Source organism: Pan paniscus, chromosome 18, assembly GCF_029289425.2.
Source record: "Pan paniscus chromosome 18, NHGRI_mPanPan1-v2.0_pri, whole genome shotgun sequence".
NCBI lineage: Eukaryota > Metazoa > Chordata > Mammalia > Primates > Hominidae > Pan > Pan paniscus.
The window spans coordinates 21121102-21143105 of record NC_073267.2 but is presented as its reverse complement, the minus strand read 5'-3'; the positions used below and the strand labels follow the sequence as shown (position 1 = coordinate 21143105).

At 49.1% G+C, this 22004-nt stretch overlaps 2 protein-coding genes across 5 annotated transcripts in view; one reads left to right on the top strand and one right to left on the bottom strand.

Moving 5' to 3' along the window:
- Window positions 1–19522, top strand: part of GPRC5B (G protein-coupled receptor class C group 5 member B) — a 27155-nt gene extending 7633 nt beyond the window's left edge. For both annotated transcript variants that reach the window (XM_003830556.7, XM_003830555.5), the window contains exons 2-4: window positions 5607–6637; window positions 16489–16625; window positions 17945–19522. In XM_003830556.7, the coding sequence (XP_003830604.1) occupies window positions 5607–6637; window positions 16489–16625; window positions 17945–17989 (1213 nt within the window). In that variant the 3' untranslated portion in view covers window positions 17990–19522. The remainder of the gene's footprint in view (window positions 1–5606; window positions 6638–16488; window positions 16626–17944) is intronic.
- Window positions 19109–22004, bottom strand: part of IQCK (IQ motif containing K) — a 141319-nt gene continuing 138423 nt past the window's right edge. For all 3 annotated transcript variants that reach the window (XM_034939943.3, XM_034939945.3, XM_014341691.4), the window contains one exon: window positions 19109–22004. In XM_034939943.3, coding sequence (XP_034795834.3) covers window positions 21943–22004 — 62 coding nt within the window. In that variant the 3' untranslated portion in view covers window positions 19109–21942.

The window sequence follows — 22004 nt, the reverse complement described above, 5'->3', positions numbered from 1 at the left end:
AGCTACCTGGGAGGCTGAGGCAGGATAATGGCTTGAGCCCAGGAGGCAGAGGTTGCAGTGAGCCGAGATCATGCCACTGCACTCTAGCCTGGGCAACAGAGCGAGACTCTGTCTCAAAAAAATAAAATCAAATAATTGAAAATTGAGGTACACGCTACAAAGATAACACTCAAAAGATTGACAAGGACAGGGAGAATCTACTTTGGGTTTTTTTGTTTGTTTGTTTGTTTGTTTGTTTTTAAGACGGAGTCTCACTCTGTTGCCCAGGCTAGAGTGCAGTGGCGTGACCTCGGCTCACTGCAACCTCCGCCTCCTGGGTTCACATCATTCTCCTGCCTCAGTCCCCCAAGTAGCTGGGATCACAGGCACGTGCCACCACGCCCAGCTCATTTTTGTATTTTTAGTAGAAACGGGGTTTCACCACGTTGGCTAGACTGGTCTCGAACTTCTGTCCTTAAATGATCTGCCTTCCTCGGCCTCCCAGAGTGCTGGGATTACAGGCGTGAGCCACTGTGCCAGGCCAGGGAGAATCTACTTTGATTGACTTGCCAGTCAAAGGCTCAGCAAGTGGCACTTCTGGGACTCTAGTGTGTAGTAAAAGCTAGTGTGTAGTAAAAAGCAATAGGACAATTGTTTGCGTCTGGCCTCTCCCCTTTGTAGCTGCGTGACCTTGGTCAAGCCTGCTGTCTTCCCTGTGCCAGGTTTTGTCTCCTGTAAAATGGAGATAGTAATAGTACTTACCTTATAGAATTATAATGTGGATCATTAGGTATTAATATACGCGAAGTACACAGAGTGCCTAGAACATAGCACTGTAAGGGTTAACCAGTTATTGTTGTTGTCACTTTGGCTGCAATAGGAAACTCTGGGGGGCATTTCTGAATCCCCCAGAAATCCTAGATGAGCTGCCTCAGCATCAGTCTGTGAGGCAATGTGCCACACCCCTCCCCCAAACATCCTGGACATTGTCCTATGGAGTGGGTGGCTGTCACCTCATGGGCAGCCTTGGCAATGATAATGACCCACTTGAGACAAGTGGTGCCATCAGTTGCATCTGTGTGCTTAGATATTGGGTAGGGAGGACTTCCTGGAAGAAGGGGGCCATAAGATGTGGGAGGAACATTAGAACTTCTTTGTTGGTAAGTGACAGAAACCCAGCTCAAACTGGCTTAATCCAAAAAAAGCAGGGGCTGGGGGAGTTAACTGGCTGCCGGAACTGCATAGACCAGGCTGGCTTCAGGCATGGATGAATCCAGCCATTCAGTGTATTAGGACTGTGGTCCATCCCATAGCTGTTTCCTCTGGGACAGCTTTACTCTCAGACAAGTTCTCACCCTGAGTGTTCTCCAGCTTCAGGCCTCCATCCTTGTAGTTTTTCAACCCCAGCAGAAAGAGAAGACCTCTTTCCAGTGAGTGCTAGAACAATCCTAGAGCGGATTCTCACGGGCCTGGCTCAGGCCACGTGCCTTTCCATGAACCACTCACTGTGGCTAAGGGTAGCATAAATGCTCTGACTGGCCAGGCCTAGGACAGATGCCCATGCTGGGAGCTCAGACGCAAGGTAGCTCTCCAAGGGAAAATCAGGTGCTCTTTCCAGAAATGGGAGAAGCGGATGCTGAGCAGCGAAAACAACAGCTGTCCCGGAAGAGCAGAGAGTTCCACCCTCAGGGATGAAAACAGAAAGCAAGAGTGTATCTATTTCCCATGTCAGAGAGGAGTCAGGAGCTGGAAACCTGGACCAGGGCCATAGAACTCTGCACCATTTCAGAAGCTTGGTCGCCATCTTGGTGTTGGCATCCTCCACATAGGTTTTCTGTTGCGATTGCATGGCTGAACAGGAAGTGGGAGGAGCTGGAGAAACAAAAGTCCCAATTTGCAGCCAGGTCTGGAAAAGAGAGAACCCCCTCCGGGAGTGAATGGAAACAGCTTCAGAAGGCCAAGTTCTTGCAAGGAGACCCAGGGTGCAGGCCTGCTGCTGAGGGGCCTGGCTGGTTTTGTGGCATCTTCCCCATCGATTCTCTCTTTACGGGCCTAAACCAGGCTTGCTCCACCTTGGCACAGTTGACCTGTAGGGCTGGATAATCCTTTCTCATGGGAGCTGTCCTATGGTAGGATGTTTGGCAGCATTGCTGGTCTCTATCCCCCTGATACCAATTGCATCTCCCTCCCTAGTTGTGACAACCGAAAATGTCTCTAGACATTGCCAAATGTCCCCTTGGGGTCAAAATTGCAACTGGTTCGGAACCACTGGCCTACTGGGTGAGGAGGGGTTGGGGAATCGGTGGTAGTGAGGACTGCAAAGCACATTCCTGCCTGTCATCCTCCCAGCCACCCTGGGGCTGGATGGGATTAGAGAGGCTGCTTGCAGCATTGCTTGCTGAAACTTGCTGAGAAGTCTCTTAACTGAGCTGGCCATTGATGAGATGTCTCAGGGGAATCCATTCCAGGGCCCCTCCACTGGGTCAGGGACTGTTGGCATTTTGTTCTGACACCTCCAGTTCTTAAATTTTGATCCCTCGTGTGCTTTAGTACCTCGTGACAAGCAATTGTGCTAGGATGATGTTTCTCCAAAGGGTGGTAGGTTGAAATGCGCCCAGTGGGTATGCAACATGGGTTACATCAACGAGCGATTTTATTTTATTTTTATTTATTTATTTATTTATTGAGACAGAGTCTTGCTGTGTTGCCCAGGCTGGAGTGCAGTGGCAAGATCTTGGCGCACTGAAACCTCCACCTCCCAGGTTCAAGCGATTCTTCTGCCTCAGCCTCCCAAGTAGCTGGGACTATAGGCACGTGGCACCACGCCCAGCTAATTTTTTTTATTTTTAGTAGAGACAGGGTTTCACCATACTGGCCAGGCTGGTCTCAAACTCCTGTCCTCAAGTGATCCTCTTGCCTCAGCCTCCCAAAGTGCTGGGATTACAGTTATGAGCCACTGCACCCAGTCTCAATGAGCAATTTAAAAATGTCTGGAGATAAATACTTGAATGTGTTTGGTTTTCTTGTAAGTGGGTTGATTCAAAAGTTAAGTAAATAACCGCCCAGGTGGCGTGTGGACAAAGCATAAGTAGCTGCAGTGGCACGTCAGCGACCGACGTGGCAAGACCACGAATAAGTGCTGGATTGCAGGCCGACCAATGCCTGGGGTGCATCCTCACCCCGGAATGTACCTGAGCAGGATGCTGGGGCGGAATGCTGGCCAGATGCCTTCTATTCTGAGGCTGCCTCCTCTCATCAGTAGGCAAAGGACATGAGCCCGACAGCCCCAGGCACCTTTTCCTTCAGTAACATCAATAATTTATGCCACTGGAAAGCCTCACAGCCAGGGCAGGATCTGAGATGCTCACAGGATCTCTGTAACAGTGAGGTGGTCGATACCGCATTTACTTAGGGAAGCCCCAGGGATGTACTGGAGCCCGGGGAGAGCAGCTGGTCACAACCCCACACGTGGGTTGAGCTGGGGCAGTAAGTCTGGCTTGAGAGGCCGGGAAACAAGCATCCAGCCAGCTGTGCGGGCTGTGGCTTTCCTAAAGACCAGGCTCCCTTCAAAAGCAAGGGGCCGTTAGAGAAAAAAAAAAAAAAAAGGGGGAAGGAGCTGGTAGCCATGAGGTAGGGGACGGTCCTCACTATGTTTCTCATTCATTCAGTATTTACTAAACATCGTGCCAGGTGCTGTGTGTCGAGCTTGAGTCTACAGCCATGGTTCTCATCCAGGTGATTTTGCTCCCCCAGGGGACATCTAGCACTGTCTAGAGACATTTTGGGTTGTCACAGTTGGAGGAGGGGACGTGCTACCGGTATCCAGTGGGTAGAACCCAGGGATGCTGCTAAGCATCCTGCAACGCACAGTCCCCCATGACAGAGAACAACCCAGCCCAAATGTCAGTCGTGCCAAGACTGAAGGAGCCTTGTCTGCCGGTGAACAAGAGAGACCATGTCCCTGCCCTGCCACGTCTTGCAATGGAGGAAGTGAGGATGGGAGGACAGGAGGAAGGGAAGGCAGAAACAAAGTAAACAGCCAAAAAATGACAGACGCAATTAGACCAGAGGCTGTGGTGGAGAGGACTGGGGTGTGACCTTGGCCAAGTCTGAGTTGATGGCATCAGAGCTGAGCTCAGCACTGGGAGGAGGAGTGGCCAGGCAGAGGGAGCAGAGGGGCAAGAGGAGACTTGGGTTAGGCCCATCACTGAGGCTGCTGTGTGGACTCCAGCTCGTATATGGGCAAGAGAGAGGGCAGCAGGGAGAATTCTGCAGGTTTCCCAGGGAGAGACGCACTCCGGGGAATCCTCCAGAGATGTTCTAGAGAGTGAGCGTGGGAGGTGAGGGAGAGACGCAGCCTGGAACCAAGGAAGACAGCTGCTTTTGTGTTTACTACATTTGAAATGCTGGGATTCCAGCACTTTGGGAGGCCGAGGCGGGTGGATCACCTGAGGTCAGGAGTTCGAGACCAGCCTGGCCAACGTGGTGAAACCTAGTCTCTACTAGAAATACAAAAAAAATTAGCCAGGCGTGGTGGCGCACGCCTGTAATCCCAGCTACTCAGGAGGCTGAGGCAGGAGAATCGTTTGAACCTGGGGAATCGGAGGCTGTAGTGAGCCTCCGATTGCGCCACTGAACTCCAGCCTGGGCGACAGACAGACTCCGTCTCAAATAAAAAAAAAAAGGAAAGAAATGCTGGGAGCCCTCGGAGTGAGGTCACACCCAGGAGTTGAGTTGTGTGACCTTGTGCAAAGGTTGTCACCTCCTGGAGACTGTATTGTCACCTGTAAGATGGAGGTCCTAATAGGAGCTGTCTCACAGGGCATTGTGAGGACTGCATGTGTCCAATTCCTGGCTGTTAGCTGTTAGCCTCGAGAGGCTGAGACCAGGTAATGTGTGCCACTCATTCTCCCAGTGCAGCACTTGGCCTGTGGCTGTGTCTTTAAAGTTTCATTTTTTTCCCCTTATTTTTCTTTCTTTGGTTTTTTTTTTTTTTTTTTTTTTTTTTTGGAGACGGAGTCTAGCTCTGTCGCCCAAGCTGGAGTTTAGTGGCACGAGCTCAGCTCACTGCAACCTTCGCCTCCCAGGTTCAAGCAATTCTGCTGCCTCAGCCTCCCAAGTAGCTGGGATTACAGGCGCCCGCCACCACGCCCAGCTAATTTTTGTATTTTTTAGTAGAGACGGTGTTTTACTGTGTTGGCCAGGCTGGTCTTGAACTCCTGACCTCGTGATCCGCCCGCCTCTGCCTCCCAAACTGCTGGGATTACAAGCATGAGCCACCACGCCCAGCCTTCCTCTTATTTTTCAAGAGGTCAGATGTGGCACAGAGTATCCAATTCAAAGAATACAAAAGGGTATACAGAGAAGTTGGCCTCCCTCCTACCCTGTCCTTCAGCCACCAGTGATGATGATTCACGGTTCTTCACTGCACCCAGCCAAGGGTACAGATGGGTCCCAAAACCTCCGTGCCTGAAGAAAGGAGCACGTTTTCCTATGTGTGCAAAGGTGCCATGTGCGCTTGCAGGTTTGAAATGAGGCGGGTCTTCTTCAAGAAGTCAGGAGAGGGGGAGTCTTCCAATGAATTCATCTTTCCTTCCCCCCAACCATTCCCCCCTTGGCTTTTCTAGAATGTTCGTGGCATCAGAGAGAAAGATGAGAGCTCACCAGGTGCTCACCTTCCTCCTGCTCTTCGTGATCACCTCGGTGGCCTCTGAAAACGCCAGCACGTCCCGAGGCTGTGGGCTGGACCTCCTCCCTCAGTACGTGTCCCTGTGCGACCTGGACGCCATCTGGGGCATTGTGGTGGAGGCGGTGGCCGGGGCGGGCGCCCTGATCACACTGCTCCTGATGCTCATCCTCCTGGTGCGGCTGCCCTTCATCAAGGAGAAGGAGAAGAAGAGCCCCGTGGGCCTCCACTTTCTGTTCCTCCTGGGGACCCTGGGCCTCTTCGGGCTGACGTTCGCCTTCATCATCCAGGAGGACGAGACCATCTGCTCCGTCCGCCGCTTCCTCTGGGGCGTCCTCTTTGCGCTCTGCTTCTCCTGCCTGCTGAGCCAGGCATGGCGCGTGCGGAGGCTGGTGCGGCATGGCACGGGCCCCGCGGGCTGGCAGCTGGTGGGCCTGGCGCTGTGCCTGATGCTGGTGCAAGTCATCATCGCTGTGGAGTGGCTGGTGCTCACCGTGCTGCGTGACACGAGGCCAGCCTGCGCCTACGAGCCCATGGACTTTGTGATGGCCCTCATCTACGACATGGTACTGCTTGTGGTCACCCTGGGGCTGGCCCTCTTCACTCTGTGCGGCAAGTTCAAGAGGTGGAAGCTGAACGGGGCCTTCCTCCTCATCACAGCCTTCCTCTCTGTGCTCATCTGGGTGGCCTGGATGACCATGTACCTCTTCGGCAATGTCAAGCTGCAGCAGGGGGATGCCTGGAACGACCCCACCTTGGCCATCACGCTGGCGGCCAGCGGCTGGGTCTTCGTCATCTTCCACGCCATCCCTGAGATCCACTGCACCCTTCTGCCAGCCCTGCAGGAGAACACGCCCAACTACTTCGACACGTCGCCGCCCAGGATGCGGGAGACGGCCTTCGAGGAGGACGTGCAGCTGCCGCGGGCCTATATGGAGAACAAGGCCTTCTCCATGGATGAACACAATGCAGGTAAAGTGGGCACCACCCGGCTGGGTCAGGCCCGGGGACCATTCATCTCAAAAGATACTCTTCTTCCTCTTCAGTGGGGATGGGCGGTCCCAGTACCTGGGGCAGTTCTAGCAGATCAGAACCCACAAATGTTGGCTCCTGGGCTGAAACTGGCCCAGATATGGGTTTGGGTTGTTTGTTTGTCTGTTTGTTTGAGACAGATTTTCGCTCGTCACCCAGGCTGGAGCACAATGGCGCAATCTCAGCTCACTGCAACCTCCGCCTCCTGGGTTCAAGTGATTCTGCTGTCTCAGCCTCCCGAGTAGCTGGGACTACAGGCGCATGCCACCACGTCCAGCTAATTTTTGTATTTTTAGTAGAGATGGGGTTTCACCATATTGGCCAGCTTGGTCTTGAACTCCTAACCTCAGCTGAGATGACCACCTCGGCCTCCCAAAGTGCTGGGATTACAGGAGTGAGCCACCACGCCCAGCAGGGTTTGGGTTTTTTGGTTTTTGGTTTTTTTAATTTCTTTCTTTCTTTTTTTTTTTTTTTTTTTTTTTTTTGAGACAGGGTCTTGTTCTGTTGCCCAGGCTGAGTGCAACAGTGTGATCATAGCTCACTGCAGCCTCGAACTCCTGGCTAAAGCAATCCTCCCAACTCAGCCTCCTGAGTAGCTGGGACTGCATGCATACGCCACCATGTCCAGCTACTTTTTTTATTCTTTATAGAGACAGGGTCTCATTATGTGGCCCAGGCAGGTCTCAAACTCCGGGGCTCAAATGATCCTCCCGCCTCAGCCTCCCAAAACTCTGGCATGAGCCACTATGCTCAGCCTCAGATATGGATTTTTATTAAGCTTTTTTTTTTTCCCCTACCAATTGCCAGCCAATTTATTTTAAAAATACAGGTTTCTGGCTTCTTTTGCAAAGTCAAATCTGGCAACACTGGACCAACGTTTCCACCAGGCTGCAGTGGTCTGAAACTGACTTGAGCCCATGTGCACTGGAAGGGCCCTGCCTCTGGCCCCTCCTGGACTTGTGGCTGCCTTTTAGATGGGAATCCACTTTTCTGTTCACCGCAGTTTCTACCGCTCTCTATTGCTCCTGACCCAGCTGCTATATAGGATAGTAACATTAATTCCCTGGCTCCCCCAAAGCATTTGAGTCTGCAACCCATGTGCTGGATGGATGTAGGGGGCCACAGCGGGAATTGCTCCCTTCCCCTCTCCTAGCTCAGTTACCGGGAATGTACTAATTTGGGCCCTGGAGGCAGATGTCTGGGTTCAAATTTTGCCTCTGCCACTTCCTAGATGTGTGGCTTTGAGCAAATTATATTACTTTCGTGAGCCTCAGTTTTTCTCATCTGTGAACTAGAAATAGTAAGAGACTGTACCTCATAGAGCTGTTAGGAGAAGGAACACAGTGAGTATAAAGCCCTCTTGGTACCTGGTATGTTCTCTGTGCATCTGACTTGGCTTCCACTGAAAGAAGAATCTGAGACACAAGGGCTCCAGTGCAGGTGGTTTCGTGGGGAGGTGGTCCCTGCAAGGGAGAGGACAGGGAGAACGAGACTGAGAAGGCAGAGAAGATAAAACAAGCACATTAATGAGCTAGTTACTACCACGGGCAACAGGGGCTCATTTGTGCTGGGAATCCTCTGAGGACATATGCTGAATGAGCCTCAGAATTGGTCCAGGAAGAAAAGGAGGCTGGGGCATCTGTCCACAGGCTCCCATCTCCCAGTGTTATTTGGTTTTGGTTTTGGTTTTTTATGGATTGAGTCTCGCTCTGTTGCCCAGGCTAGAGTACAGTGGCACAATCACAGTTCACTGCAGCTTTGACCTCCTGGGCCCAAGCAGTCCTCCCACCTCAGCCTCCCGAGTAGCTGGGACCATAGGCACACACCACCACACCCAGTTAACTTATTTTTTATTTTTGATAGACATGGGGTCTCACTCTGTTGCCTAGGGTGGTCTCGAATTCCTGAGCCCAAGTGATCCCCCCACCTCAGCTTCCCAAAGTGCTGCGATTACAGGCATGAGCCATAGCACTGGGCCCCCCGGTGTTATTAACATCCCCTATAATTCTGGTGACTGGGGTGGATAAGTATCATCAGTTCCAAGGCAGAAAAACAGACTTGCTGAGCGCTTGAGATGGATGTTATCTGGGTACCCAGGGCTATCTGCTACTGCTGCAGGGGGCTTCAGAAGTGAGGTCCTATCTAGGGGATGTGGCATAGGAACCCAACAGGACCTGCCTAGGGGATGTGATACAGGAACCCAAATCCCCTGCTATTGATACTTGAAAAGTATCTCATAGAATCATTACTTGAAGGGAGTCAGCCAGGGTCCCAGCACTTGAGATTAAATAAACTTGCCCTTTCTCGGTTCTTTGAAGATGCATCAGGGGCTACAACATTAATAATAATAATAACTAGTATTGTCATCATTTGTTGAGCACTAACTATGTGTCAGGCACTATTGTGAATCTGTCTTTTTTTTTTTTTTTTTTTTGAAGCAGAGTCTCACTCTGTCACCCAGGCTGAACTGGAGTGCAGTGGCTGTATCTCAGCTCACTGCAGCCTCCACCTCCCAGGTTCAAGTGATTCTCCTGCCTCAGCCTCCCGAGTAGCTGGGATTACAGGTGCATGCCATCACGCCTGGCTAATTTTTGTATTTTTAGTAGAGACAGGGTTTCACCATGTTGCCCAGGCTGGTCTCGAACTCCTGACCTCATGTGATCCGCCTGCCTTGGCCTCCCAAAGTGCTGGGATTACAGACATGAGCCACTGCGCCCGGCCACTGTTATAAATATTTGACCTGCATTAGCTCATTAGTCCTCACTACCACCTAATGAGGTAGATCTTGTTATTATCCCCATCTTATGGGTGAATAAATGGAGGCTCTGAGAATTAAATGACTTGTCCGAGGACTTCAGATTGTCATGATTCCCTCTTCAGTGACATTCACCCAGGAGGCTGGTGCATGGGCCATGCTCAGCAGCTGCTTATCCTATCCAAGGCCATCCACATCCCTCTGTCCCGCGTGGATGGGCCCCCTCCCCCTGGCCAGATCTCTAGGAGGGAACGCCAGTGGCCTCTCCTCTAGATAGGGCTGGAAATCCCAGTGTGGCTTTATCAGCTGCTCTCTTCTTACCAGGAAGTTCCAGGTTGGCAAGCCCGTGTTTGTTGAGATTTGGCAGGGATGGCAGAGTCAGCCCAGCTTGGAGGCTGGCTCCCTGGGATGCCAGAAGATAGGGATCAGGACAGAGATCAGCACTGGGAACCCAGAGGACGGGCCCTTCAGGGAATGTCGTGAGCAGAGATCGGGAGCTGGTCAGTTCCTGGGTTCCTGGTTGGGCCATCTCTCTGCTGGCCCAAACTCCCTCTGGAACTCAAAAATAGCAAGAACTCCTGAAACGGATACAAACTTTTATACATTCATGTTTTCTTTTTTCTTTCTTTTTTTTTTCTTGAGATGGAGTTTCACTCTTGTTGCCCAGGCTGGAGTGCAATGGCATGATCTCAGCTCACCACAACCTCCGCCTCCAGGTTCAAGCAATTCTCCTGCCCCTGCCTCCTGGGTAGCTGGGATTATAGCCGTGTGCCACCACACCTGGCTAATTTTGTATTTTTAGTAGAGACGGGGTTTCTCCATGTTGGTCAGGCTGGTCTCAAACTCCTGACCTCAGGTGATCCACCCGCCTCGGCCTCCCAAAGTGTTGGGATTACAGGCATGAGCCACCACACCCAGCTCCCTTTTTCGTTTTGTTTTGTTTTTCTAGATGGAGTCTCACTCTGTCACCTGAGCTGGAGTGCAATGGTGTGGTCTCAGCTCACTGCAACCTCCACCTCCCGGGTTCAAGCGATTCTCCTGCCTCAGCCTCCTGAGTAGCAGGACTACTTGAGATGGACACTTGAGATGTGCGTGCCATCACACCCGGCTAATTTTTGTATTTTTAGTAGAGATGGGGTTTCACTATGTTGGCCAGGCTGGTCTCAAACTCCTGACCTCATGATCTGCCTGCTTCAGCCTCCCAAAGTGCTGGGATTACAGGCGTGAGCCACCACGCCCGGCCTTGGAGCCTCTTTTATAGGGACACGAATCTCACTCATGAAGCCTCCACCCTGATGGCCTAATCACCTCCCAAAGGCTCTACCATCTAATATCATCACACTGGAGACGAGGTTTTAACATATGTTTCTCTAGGGAATTGTTCTATGGCTTTGTCAGATTCTCAAAGCCACCCATGACCCCCAAAAGGTGAAGAACCAGTGTGTTGTTGAACATGATGATTCCGTTTCTTGAAGTAAAACCACGATGCCAGAGCTACCCAAGTATTATGGCCTTTACGGTGTAAGATAACTAACCTCTGTTGGGGGCTTCCTGGGGGCCCGGTATCATTCTGAGCATTTTAGTGGCTGATCTCTTTTAATCTCTACAATAACTGCATGAGTTCTGATTTGCAGATAGGAAACTGAGGCACAGAGAGGCTAAGCAGTTTGCCCAAGAGGCAGAGCCGGAATTTGAACCCAGGCAGAGGAAGAGTTTAAATCCAGGCAGAGCCAAGAGTTTGAACCCAGGCCGGATAGCTCCAGAGCCCGCATGCCTGACCCCTGTGTCATGGAATTACCCTCCTCTCCATAAAGCGCTTAAGCGCCCCTCATCTCACTGAGGTGTCAGGACCACTCTGTGCATTTGGAAAGATGAGGACTATAAGACCCGTTTTACAGAGTGGAAAACTGAGCCCGGGGATGTCAGGCAACTTGTTCAAGCGTAGGCTATAAATACATGGCAGAGCAGGAAGGGAAAAAGTTGGTTTCCTGAATTCCATTACTGACATCCTTTCTTGTAAAAATGCAGCCAAGACTTTATAGCCAGATAAGATCCAGAGATGCAAGGGCTCTGGGACCCAGGTTGGTGTCAGCAGAGCTGGGGCTGGCGCGGGGATGATGAAGAGTCCAGACTTATCCATAAGGTGCGGCACACCTTATCTGTTTCACATCTGTTTCATAGTGACACATTCCGAAGCCAAGGAAGTTGTCTTTCTATTCCCCTCTTTCTTTTCCAAAACAAAAATACCTTTATTACTCCTTCTTGGTGGCAAATAAGCAACAATAATCATATAGAATCAGCGGAATCATGTAGGTTCAACAAGTAAAAATAATAGCCAGGTGCGGTGGCTCACGCCTCTGTAATCCCAGCACTTTGGGAGGCCGAGGCGGGCAGATTGCTTGAGCTCAAAAGTTGGAGACCACCCTGGGCAACGTGGCAACACCCCTGTCTCTACTAAAAATACAAAAAATAATAAAATAATAATAAATAGCTGGGCATGGTGGTGCATGCCTGTAGTCCCAGGTACTCGCTCGGGAGGCTGAGGTGGGAGAATCGCTTGAACCGGGGAGGCAGAGGTTACAGTGAGCTGAGATCGCGTCACTGCATCCCAGCCTGGGTGACAAAGGGAGACCTTATCTCAAATGAAAAATAAAATAAAACAATAATAAACAAAAATTTCTTAAAATCCCTTTGCCCAGGGGCAACGGTTTGCTTCCACACTCACACACAATGAGGCAGAGTGCGTCTTAACCAGGCTACACATTACAATGACTTGGGGCTGCTTTAAAAAATTACCAGTGCTTGGCCGGGCACAGTCCCAGCACTTTGGGAGGCCGAGGCAGGCGGATCACAAGGTCAGGAGTTTGAGACCAGCCTGACCAATATGGTAAAACCCCGTCTCTACTAAAAACACAAAAAAATTAGCCGGGCGTGGTGGCGCATGCCTGTAATCCCAGCTACTCGGAAGGCTGAGGCAGAATTGCTTGAACCCGGGAAGCGGAGGTTGCAGTGAGCTGAGATCACGCCACCGCACTCCAGCCTGGGTGACAGAGTGAGACTCCGTCTCAAAAAAAAACAACAAAAAACAAAAACAGTGCTTGCTCAACTGTGATTAAGTCTGAGTTTGGGATTAGGTATTTTTTAAGCTCTCCAAGTGATTCTCAGATGTAACCAGGTTGAAACCACTGGTCTAAGTGACGTTCTTCAGCGTGCTTGCTTTAAATCAATGTTACGGAGGTAACTGCAGAGTTACAGTCTCTTTTTTTAATCTTCAGCTGGTGAATATTCTGCCTGCTTCTGGCTCTCAATGATAAACAGTGCTGCAATGAACATTCTTATGCATTCATCTTCAGGCTTTTCATCAATTCACTCCTTGCAAAAACATTTTCTAGATATGGGTTAAAGAGCCTGCACTTCAAATCTTGATACAGTAAAGTCCTCACTTGACATTATTAGCAGGTTCTTGTAAACTGCGACTTTAAGTGAAATGATGTATAATAAAGCCAGTTTTTTCCTCATCAATTTCAGTAGCAAAACAATGACACTATTTGAGGATCTCTTGTATGTTCCTTCACTTAAAGTCAGAGTTTTCAAGAACCTTTTGATGGCATCAAGTGAGGAATTACTGTACATATGGCCAGATGGCACCCCAGAAAGGTAGACCAGTGGACTGTCCTTCCCCTTGATAAATGCATCGAAGCCCTATCTCTCCACCTCTTCAGCAACCTTGGGTGTTGTCAGACCTTTTTAAAAATAGACTTCTTTTGAATCATCCCAAATGTGTGTCCACCAAAATTCACATGAAGCTGGGTGCAGTGGCTCACAACTGTATCCCAGCTCTTTGGGAGGCTGAGGCAGGAGGATTACTTGAGCTCAGGAATTTTGAGACCAGCCTGAGCAGCATAGGGAGACCCTGTCTCTACCAAAAAAAACTATAAAAATAAGCCAGGCATGGTGGCGTGTGCCTGTAGTCCCTGCTACTTGGGAGGCTGAGGTGAGAGAGTGACTTGAGCTAGGGAGGTCGAGGCTGTAGTGAGCCATATTCACACCACTGTACCCCAGCCTGAGACAGAGACCCTGACCAAAAAAAAAAAAAAAATGAGACCGGGCAAAGCTCCCACAGAAAGGCTAAGTTGGAGTCCTGGCTAGATGGCCTTTGTTCTAGAAACCCTTGCTTTGCTGGCTGGGGACTATCTGGCATGCTCCCTTGCCACAGGAGGAGCAGCTGTTGGCATCTTTGGTGCTGACCTCAGCCAGCTTGTATTTTAGGAACCAGGCCCCATGAGGCAGAGGCCTTATCCTTGAGCCCTTGGGTCTCACAGAATCACCGGTGCCCAGGAGCTATGGTTGGCCCAGTTTCTCTTGCATTTTAGCCTTTTGGGCTCTCTTCCTTTGAGAGTCCATCCTTGACATGCTCATGCGGTGGGAAGGGCATTCTCCAGGCTGGCCTGTGGCTTTGCCAAGCCCCAGAAGCCTCCACACCCTATATCCTTCCACTGAGTGAGACCTCAGATAGATACAACTTCACCCACCTGCTGCTTATTAGTAAGTATCAACAAGGCATAAGGTATGTGATAAAAGATTAAAATACACTGAGAGATGTAGCACCTCGAATCGCATCTTGGAAAGCGTTAACAAGGCACATGAAATGTTCGCTTTCAACAGAGCAAGAAAGAAAAGTGTTCTTTCCTCTATTAGGGGCTTTGGGCTGTCAGATCTCATTAGGGCCAAGGCCTATTTAAAACGACCTTTTGCTTCTTGCTAGAAGGCCCCGAGTTGGCTTTGGGGGCAAGGCCAGCCTGGCATCACATGCAGGGTCTATGCAAGAAAAGGCTGGCATCCAGCCATTTGAGCTTTGATTCCTAAGGGGACCTCTTGTCTCAGGAGAGGTCCTAAGCAAGGTGGGTGAGCCTGGCTTGCCTTTGTCTCTGGCCCAGGTCTGGGTAGGGTGTTAGTTGGGCTTCTTGAAGTAAGTTGCAAGTAATAAAAAATCCAATGTGAGTAGGCTAAAGCAGCTGTCCCCAAACTTTTTGGCACCATGGACAATCTTTCCATGGATCAAGGCTGGGGGGTTGGGGGGCGGTTTCAGGATGAAACTGTTCCACCTTAGATCGTCAAGCATTAGATTCTCATAAGAAGCGTGCAACCTAGATCCCTCGCATCCACAATTCGCAGTAGGGTTTGAGCTCCTATAAGAATCGAATGCCAGCTGGGCACAGTGACTCATGCCTGTAATCCCAGCACTTTGGGAGGCCGAGGTGGGTGGATCACTTGGTCAGGAGTTCGAGACCAGCTTGGCCAACATGGTGAAACCCTGTCTCTACTAAAAACACAAAAATTAGCTGGGCATGGTGGCACATGCTTGTGGTCCCAGCTACTTTACTCAGGAGGCTGAGGCAGGAGAATCACTGGAATCTGGCAGGTGGAGGTTGCAGTGAGCCGAGATTGCACCACTGTACTCCAGGCTGGGCGACAGAGCGAGACTCTGTCTCAAAAAAAAAAAAAGAACACAGATTCCTTGCCTGGGTCCCAATGCTGACTGTGCCCCTTACCAGCTGTGTGACCTTGGGCAAGTTACTTAACCTCTCTGTGCCCCAAGCAAAGTGGACATAATGAAAGTACATATAGTCAGCCTGGGCAACAAAGTGAGACCCCGTCTCTAAAAAAAAATATTAAAAAATTAGCCACACATGGTGGCATGTGTCTGTAGTCCCAGCTACTCAGGAGGTTGAGGCAGGAGGACCACTTGAACCTGGGAGTTCAAGGCTGCAGTGAGCTATGATCGTGCCACTGCATTCTAGCCTGGACAACAGCGATAACTTGTCAAAAAAAAAAAAAAAGTTGCTATGGTGCGATGAAAATTAAATGAGTTGAAAAGAAAGAAAGAAAATTAAATGAGTTAATGGTTAATATATATAAAGTACTTTGCACAGTGCCTGGCTCCTGGTTGGCGCTCTGTGAAGCTTAACTGTATAACTAAGGTGATTTTGGTCCCTGCCCCAAGTAATTTGCAAAACAAACAAACAAAAGCAAAACCAAGCTCTCTTGTTGCTTTTTAGCCAGAAAAGTGGCTCCATTCAGGGAAGACTTTTTTTGCGTGCGAGACACAATTTCGCCAAGCTGGAGTGCAGTGGTACAATCTTGGCTCACTGCAACCTTAACCTCCCGGGTTCAAGCGATTCTTGTGCCGCAGCCTCCCTAGTAGCTGGGATTACAGGTGTGCACCACCATACACGGCTAATTTTTGTATTATTAGTAGAGGGGGTTTTGCCATGTTGGCCAGGCTGGTCTCGAACTCCTGACCTCAAGTGATCCACCCGCCTTGGCCTCCCAAAATGCTAGGATTAGGGATTACAGGCTTGAGCCACTGCGCCCGGCTTCTACCCTTTTTTGTTTGTTTGTTAGATTCCTCCATGTCTTTTCATGTTAGTTTTTCTTTAACAAAAACGAAGTTCAAATCTCTAAAAGTTCAGTAAATAAAAAACACCGGTTTTACCCATCTTTCAGAGGGAAAAAGTGCCGAGATGCCACCTTGGCTTTAGGTCTCCCTTTTATTCTTGTTTGGAATAACCCTACACATGTGGTTAGAGTCCCCCTGTTCTCATCCCTGGTCACTTTCCAGTGAAGACTCTTAGCAGCTTCCTCCTCAGTGTGTGTCCAGAAACAGCAAGCAGTTTTGAGTAGTGTGATGCTGAACTTTACATGAATGGCTTTCTGTAGTGAGAAGGCACCTGTCACCCGCGGCCTGCAGAGGCTGCGTGGCTTGGAGGGGGAACCAGAGGCCCAACCATGGGCCTCCTTCCCCTGGTCTCTACAGCAGCTTTTCCCAAACCCACTGAGATGGGTCAGGCTCCTAGAGAGCCTGAGAACAAAGCCCCTTTGTGACTTTTGTTTTGAATCAGGCTTGTGACAAAGGGGAGGAGCCACTGGGTTGGGTGGATGGGGGTGCCCGGAGCGCGCTGTTGTTGCAGGGGAAGAAAACAAAATTGTGTCTTTTTTTTGGCAATGTTGTCTTGCCAATCCCTCCCTCCCCCAGCTCTCCGAACAGCAGGATTTCCCAACGGCAGCTTGGGAAAAAGACCCAGTGGCAGCTTGGGGAAAAGACCCAGCGCTCCGTTTAGAAGCAACGTGTATCAGCCAACTGAGATGGCCGTCGTGCTCAACGGTGGGACCGTAAGTATCAAGATGTGATGTGGGGGTAGGAAGCCTAGGAGTCTACGGTGTGGGGGAGCAGCTTCAACAGGGACATACTCCTCCATGGAGGCTGCCCATGTGGCCTGCAAGGACCGCCGCAGCTCAAACGCATGCAATGCTTTTATTTTTCTTCTTTCCCTTTCTACCCCTTTTCTCCACACACGGAATACCCACCTCTATTTAGAAAACCATCTGTAGATTCGTTTGAAAGAGTTCGTAATCCTTGAGGCTGTTGGACCCAGTGAATTATTTGGCTTTCATGATACAGCACCCCAGCTCTGTCCCTGGGAGGTGACTTTTGGAAAAAGCCCAGAATGATGGAGCGCCCCTAGCAGATTTTGCTGACATCCAGCCTAGTTTAAGGTCCCCGGTCACCCCTCTGTTGACTGCCCCCCAGCTGGGTACCAGGTTTTCCCATTCCCTAAGAGATGTCTTAAGAAATTGAAGCAGTTACTGTTTCTCTCCCTCAAACACAGAAGCAGGTTTACTACTATCTGATGCCAAACAGACCTTCAGCAGAATTGTCATTGTTTACGTTTGCCTCCTTGGAATGACACCATTTTGTTTCTCCAGCAATCCAAAGATGCACTCTCATCCCCACATTTAATTTCCAAACATAGCTACATGCTTCTTTCAGAAACAAGGTCTGAGCCAGTTTACATGTGTAAATTGGGTTTCCATTCTTTATATCATGTTCCAACTCCATAACTCAACCTGAGCATTCTTCTTCTTCTTTTTTTTTTTTTTTTTTTTTGATGTAAATCAGGGATGGTCTTTGATCTCTAGAGGGAATTTAGGTTTTCCTGGCCTTTTGAATGGTATGCTAGGCATTGGTTTGCATTGGTTTGGAACAGGCTCAAAGACAGAATCACAGATTTGCATTCTTAAAACCCCCTGCCAACGACTGGGCTGTTTTATTGTCCCGAGCCAAGAAAAGCCTGATTCACAAGCATTCGGCCTGTGTGTTATAATAAATATGCTTAGAAAAGCCCCCATCCGTCACTCTTAAGCCCTCCTGGTTCCTTCAAGGCCAGTGTGTGAAACAATAGTCAAGACTGAAAGTGAATGAGTTGAACTTACATTCCTTAGGGGTGGATGATTATAGAAAAGGGAGCTGGGCTTCCCAAGAACCACAGCAGCATGACTCACAGTCATTGCTGCCTCTCCTGGGAATTATTCGACCCATCTAGGTAAAAGCAAGGTAACTTATTTTTGCCGCGTTGTTTACGCATCGGTTTCTAATGTTGACTTTGCAAAGCACAGAGTTCTCAGTGTGTTATCCTTATGTGTTATTCCAGATCCCAACTGCTCCGCCAAGTCACACAGGAAGACACCTTTGGTGAAAGACTTTAAGTTCCAGAGAATCAGAATTTCTCTTACCGATTTCCCTCCCTGGCTGTGTCTTTCTTGAGGGAGAAATCGGTAACAGTAGCCGAACCAGGCCGCCTCACAGCCAGGAAATTTGGAAATCCTAGCCAAGGGGATTTCGTGTAAATGTGAACACTGACGAACTGAAAAGCTAACACCGACTGCCCGCCCCTCCCCTGCCACACACACAGACACGTAATACCAGACCAACCTCAATCCCCGCAAACTAAAGCAAAGCTAATTGCAAATAGTATTAGGCTCACTCGAAAATGTGGCTGGGAAGACTGTTTCATCCTCTGGGGGTAGAACAGAACCAAATTCACAGCTGGTGGGCCAGACTGGTGTTGGTTGGAGGTGGGGGGCTCCCACTCTTATCACCCCTCCCCAGCAAGTGCTGGACCCCAGGTAGCCTCTTGGAGATGACCGTTGTGTTGAGGACAAATGGGGACTTTGCCACCGGCTTGCCTGGTGGTTTGCACATTTCAGGGGGGTCAGGAGAGTTAAGGAGGTTGTGGGTGGGATTCCAAGGTGAGGCCCAACTGAATCGTGGGGTGAGCTTTATAGCCAGTAGAGGTGGAGGGACCCTGGCATGTGCCAAAGAAGAGGCCCTCTGGGTGATGAAGTGACCATCACATTTGGAAAGTGATCAACCACTGTTCCTTCTATGGGGCTCTTGCTCTAGCGTCTATGGTGAGAACACAGGCCCCGCCCCCTTCCCTTGTAGAGCCATAGAAATATTCTGGCTTGGGGCAGCAGTCCCTTCTTCCCTTGATCATCTCGCCCTGTTCCTACACTTACGGGTGTATCTCCAAACCCTCTCCCAATTTTATTCCCTTATTCATTTCAAGAGCTCCAATGGGGTCTCCAGCTGAAAGCCCCTCCGGGAGGCAGGTTGGAAGGCAGGCACCACGGCAGGTTTTCCGCGATGATGTCACCTAGCAGGGCTTCAGGGGTTCCCACTAGGATGCAGAGATGACCTCTCGCTGCCTCACAAGCAGTGACACCTCGGGTCCTTTCCGTTGCTATGGTGAAAATTCCTGGATGGAATGGATCACATGAGGGTTTCTTGTTGCTTTTGGAGGGTGTGGGGGATATTTTGTTTTGGTTTTTCTGCAGGTTCCATGAAAACAGCCCTTTTCCAAGCCCATTGTTTCTGTCATGGTTTCCATCTGTCCTGAGCAAGTCATTCCTTTGTTATTTAGCATTTCGAACATCTCGGCCATTCAAAGCCCCCATGTTCTCTGCACTGTTTGGCCAGCATAACCTCTAGCATCAATTCAAAGCAAAGAGTTTTAACCTGACGGCATGGAATGTATAAATGAGGGTGGGTCCTTCTGCAGATACTCTAATCACTACATTGCTTTTTCTATAAAACTACCCATAAGCCTTTAACCTTTAAAGAAAAATGAAAAAGGTTAGTGTTTGGGGGCCGGGGGAGGACTGACCGCTTCATAAGCCAGTACGTCTGAGCTGAGTATGTTTCAATAAACCTTTTGATATTTCTCAAGGCCCTAGTCTCTGCTGTCTCCCCTCCCCACCCCATCCTTGCAAAGCACTGGGGAAAGTAAGGCCAATCTGGCCCTCCCTGTGTGACCCGCCTTCGAGTTTTCCTTAACAGCTAGTGCATTTCCTTGTGTTACCACGCATGGGGAAGAAAACGCATGGCCCCAGAATGCCACCCCCACCTGACCTCCCCGGAAGCACCCCGCCTCTGCCCAGAGCATGTGCTTGCTTCTAGAGAATCCCGTTCCAGTCATTGCGTGGACAGAAAATGTAAGAGTCCTGGGGAGGGGTGGGAGGGAATGAAGCTAGGACCTGGGGTGGGGGTGGGGGCGGTTGCATGCGGACCCGGTATTCTGAAAAGAAAGAAATCTTCAAACACCTCGGTCCTGTCCGGTGAAAAAACGACAGCATTACACATTCTCATGCCAGGAAATGGTTACTCACCCCCGCTCTCTGGAGTCCTTTGGAGCTTTCTGATACCATTCACACGATGGAGCAATTCACACGTTCGTTTTCTAAGTTCTTAATTGTCCAAGCATATAAGGTGAGCACAGCACAAATGGCTGCCATGGAAAGTCGTGCTTCCCCAGCATAAGAACAGAGCCATCTTTGAGCCATGGGAAGCCTCACTTAATGAGACCTTTTTCCCCCCTTTTAAATCTGATATGTTATCGCACTTAGGGTTTTGTTTTATTTTGGCTTTTAAGGTTGAGAGTGGGCTGAACGCCTTCATAATGGGGGCGGAGGCGGGAGTGAGAGGAGAAGGGAGAGAGCTGTTCTTTTTCTAATGACTACACCTGAAAAGTATCAAGAGGCATCTTTGCCAAGAGACGGTAGCAGCCAGCTGCCCCCCGTGGAGCAAGGTTTAAAGACAAAATTAAATGGCACCTCTGTTTAAGATCTGCTTGTGTAAACAAGACTCGTTTGGGGAAAACGACCCGGGAGGAGAGCATCTGTGATCAAAATCTCTCATTGTAAGCACAGATTGTTCCGTGTCTGGTTATTAAAATCGCTTTGGGTCTATAACAGCCACTCTTGTCCCCCCTTTTAATAGAAAATTGTCATTCTAGCCTGGATTTCTCCCCACTGGAGATGGAGGGTGGGAAGAGAAGGGAGTCAGCTCTGACAGCTTACAAACTGGGAAGTTCTGTGCATCTCCAGGGATTCCAGAGTTGAAGATCTGGTTGTTGGAAGCTGGGCGCCCAGTGCTTTTTTTTTTTTTTTTTAGCCCAGATGCCGTCAGGACCCACTAAACAAGGGTGAACTCGGGTGGTGGTCTCGGTTGGCCAAGGCTGAGTTGAACGCCTCAGGCCAAACCCCAAGTTGAAAGGGAGCATTGTGGCTTTTATAATCCAATGATGCAATGATGATACCAGCTTACATGAGTTCTCAGCAGGTGCTTTTTATTAACTGATGAAGAGCTAAGGCTCACTTTTGATAGATAATATATATTTATTAAATGCATTAATGTGTGTTTTATAATGTACCTTTATCTTCCCCCGGCTGACTGTTGCATACTTATAAAAAAGAAGTTAAAGAAATTTCAAGACAATCAATATGTACCATAAACGACTATATAAATATTACAAATTTAAAAGGTTGTAAAGCATGGGCAGATAGGTTTTATTTTCAAAATGCTGTTCTTAACACAAAAATAAAGGCTTTACTATTTACTTAAGACGTGTGGTAGCTTGTCAAAACAACCCAATGCAACTAACTACTAGGCTTTCGGATCTGCCTTGAGGGTCGGTCTGTGGCATTTTAAATGGGAGAATCTTGGTTAACAGCAAACCACAGAACATATTAAGGTAATAAGTTTACCCATAAAAGCAGGAACTTTCTATATAATACTTTGGGACTTAGACAACAAAAATCCTTTGTTACATCTGTCTGGGTTTAAGTGTCTCATCTTGTTGGGTTTGCAGTAAAAGTTAAGGAGTGGTCTCCTTTGGAAATGATCATTAAGTATAAGGTCTTTTTTATAAAGAGAGTAGTCAGTCACTAGGTAAACTTAAAACCAAATTCAGAGGTTGGGGACTTAAATTAGAATATGGATCTTTGCAAAGGCGGCCACAAGTGGGAAAACTGGTAATAAGAGCACTTCTGTATTCCTTGGGACTAGAGTTCATTGTACATTTTAACAGCAGCTGGTGTAGAAGAATACTCCTGAGGCACTGAAGAAGTAATCTGGATGAATGAATAAAATGTGGGGATAATGCAGAAAGTGAAGACTGGTCCTTACTTTTCTAAACTATTTGCATTAAAGCTTGTTTGCAACGAATCCTATCTTGTACAGAAAAGATTCCATTTTCACATGTTCCAAGTCTTTTGTTAAAGAAATCACAAGAGAGAGAGCATCATTTGGACATTTTCCTTGCACAAGGTAACTTGTGCTCGAATGGGCAAAGATACGTCTTAGCTATGGTTAAGATGATGGAATTTTCATCTTGGCTGCAGGTACTGCATCGTCCTCCATTTTGCATTTCA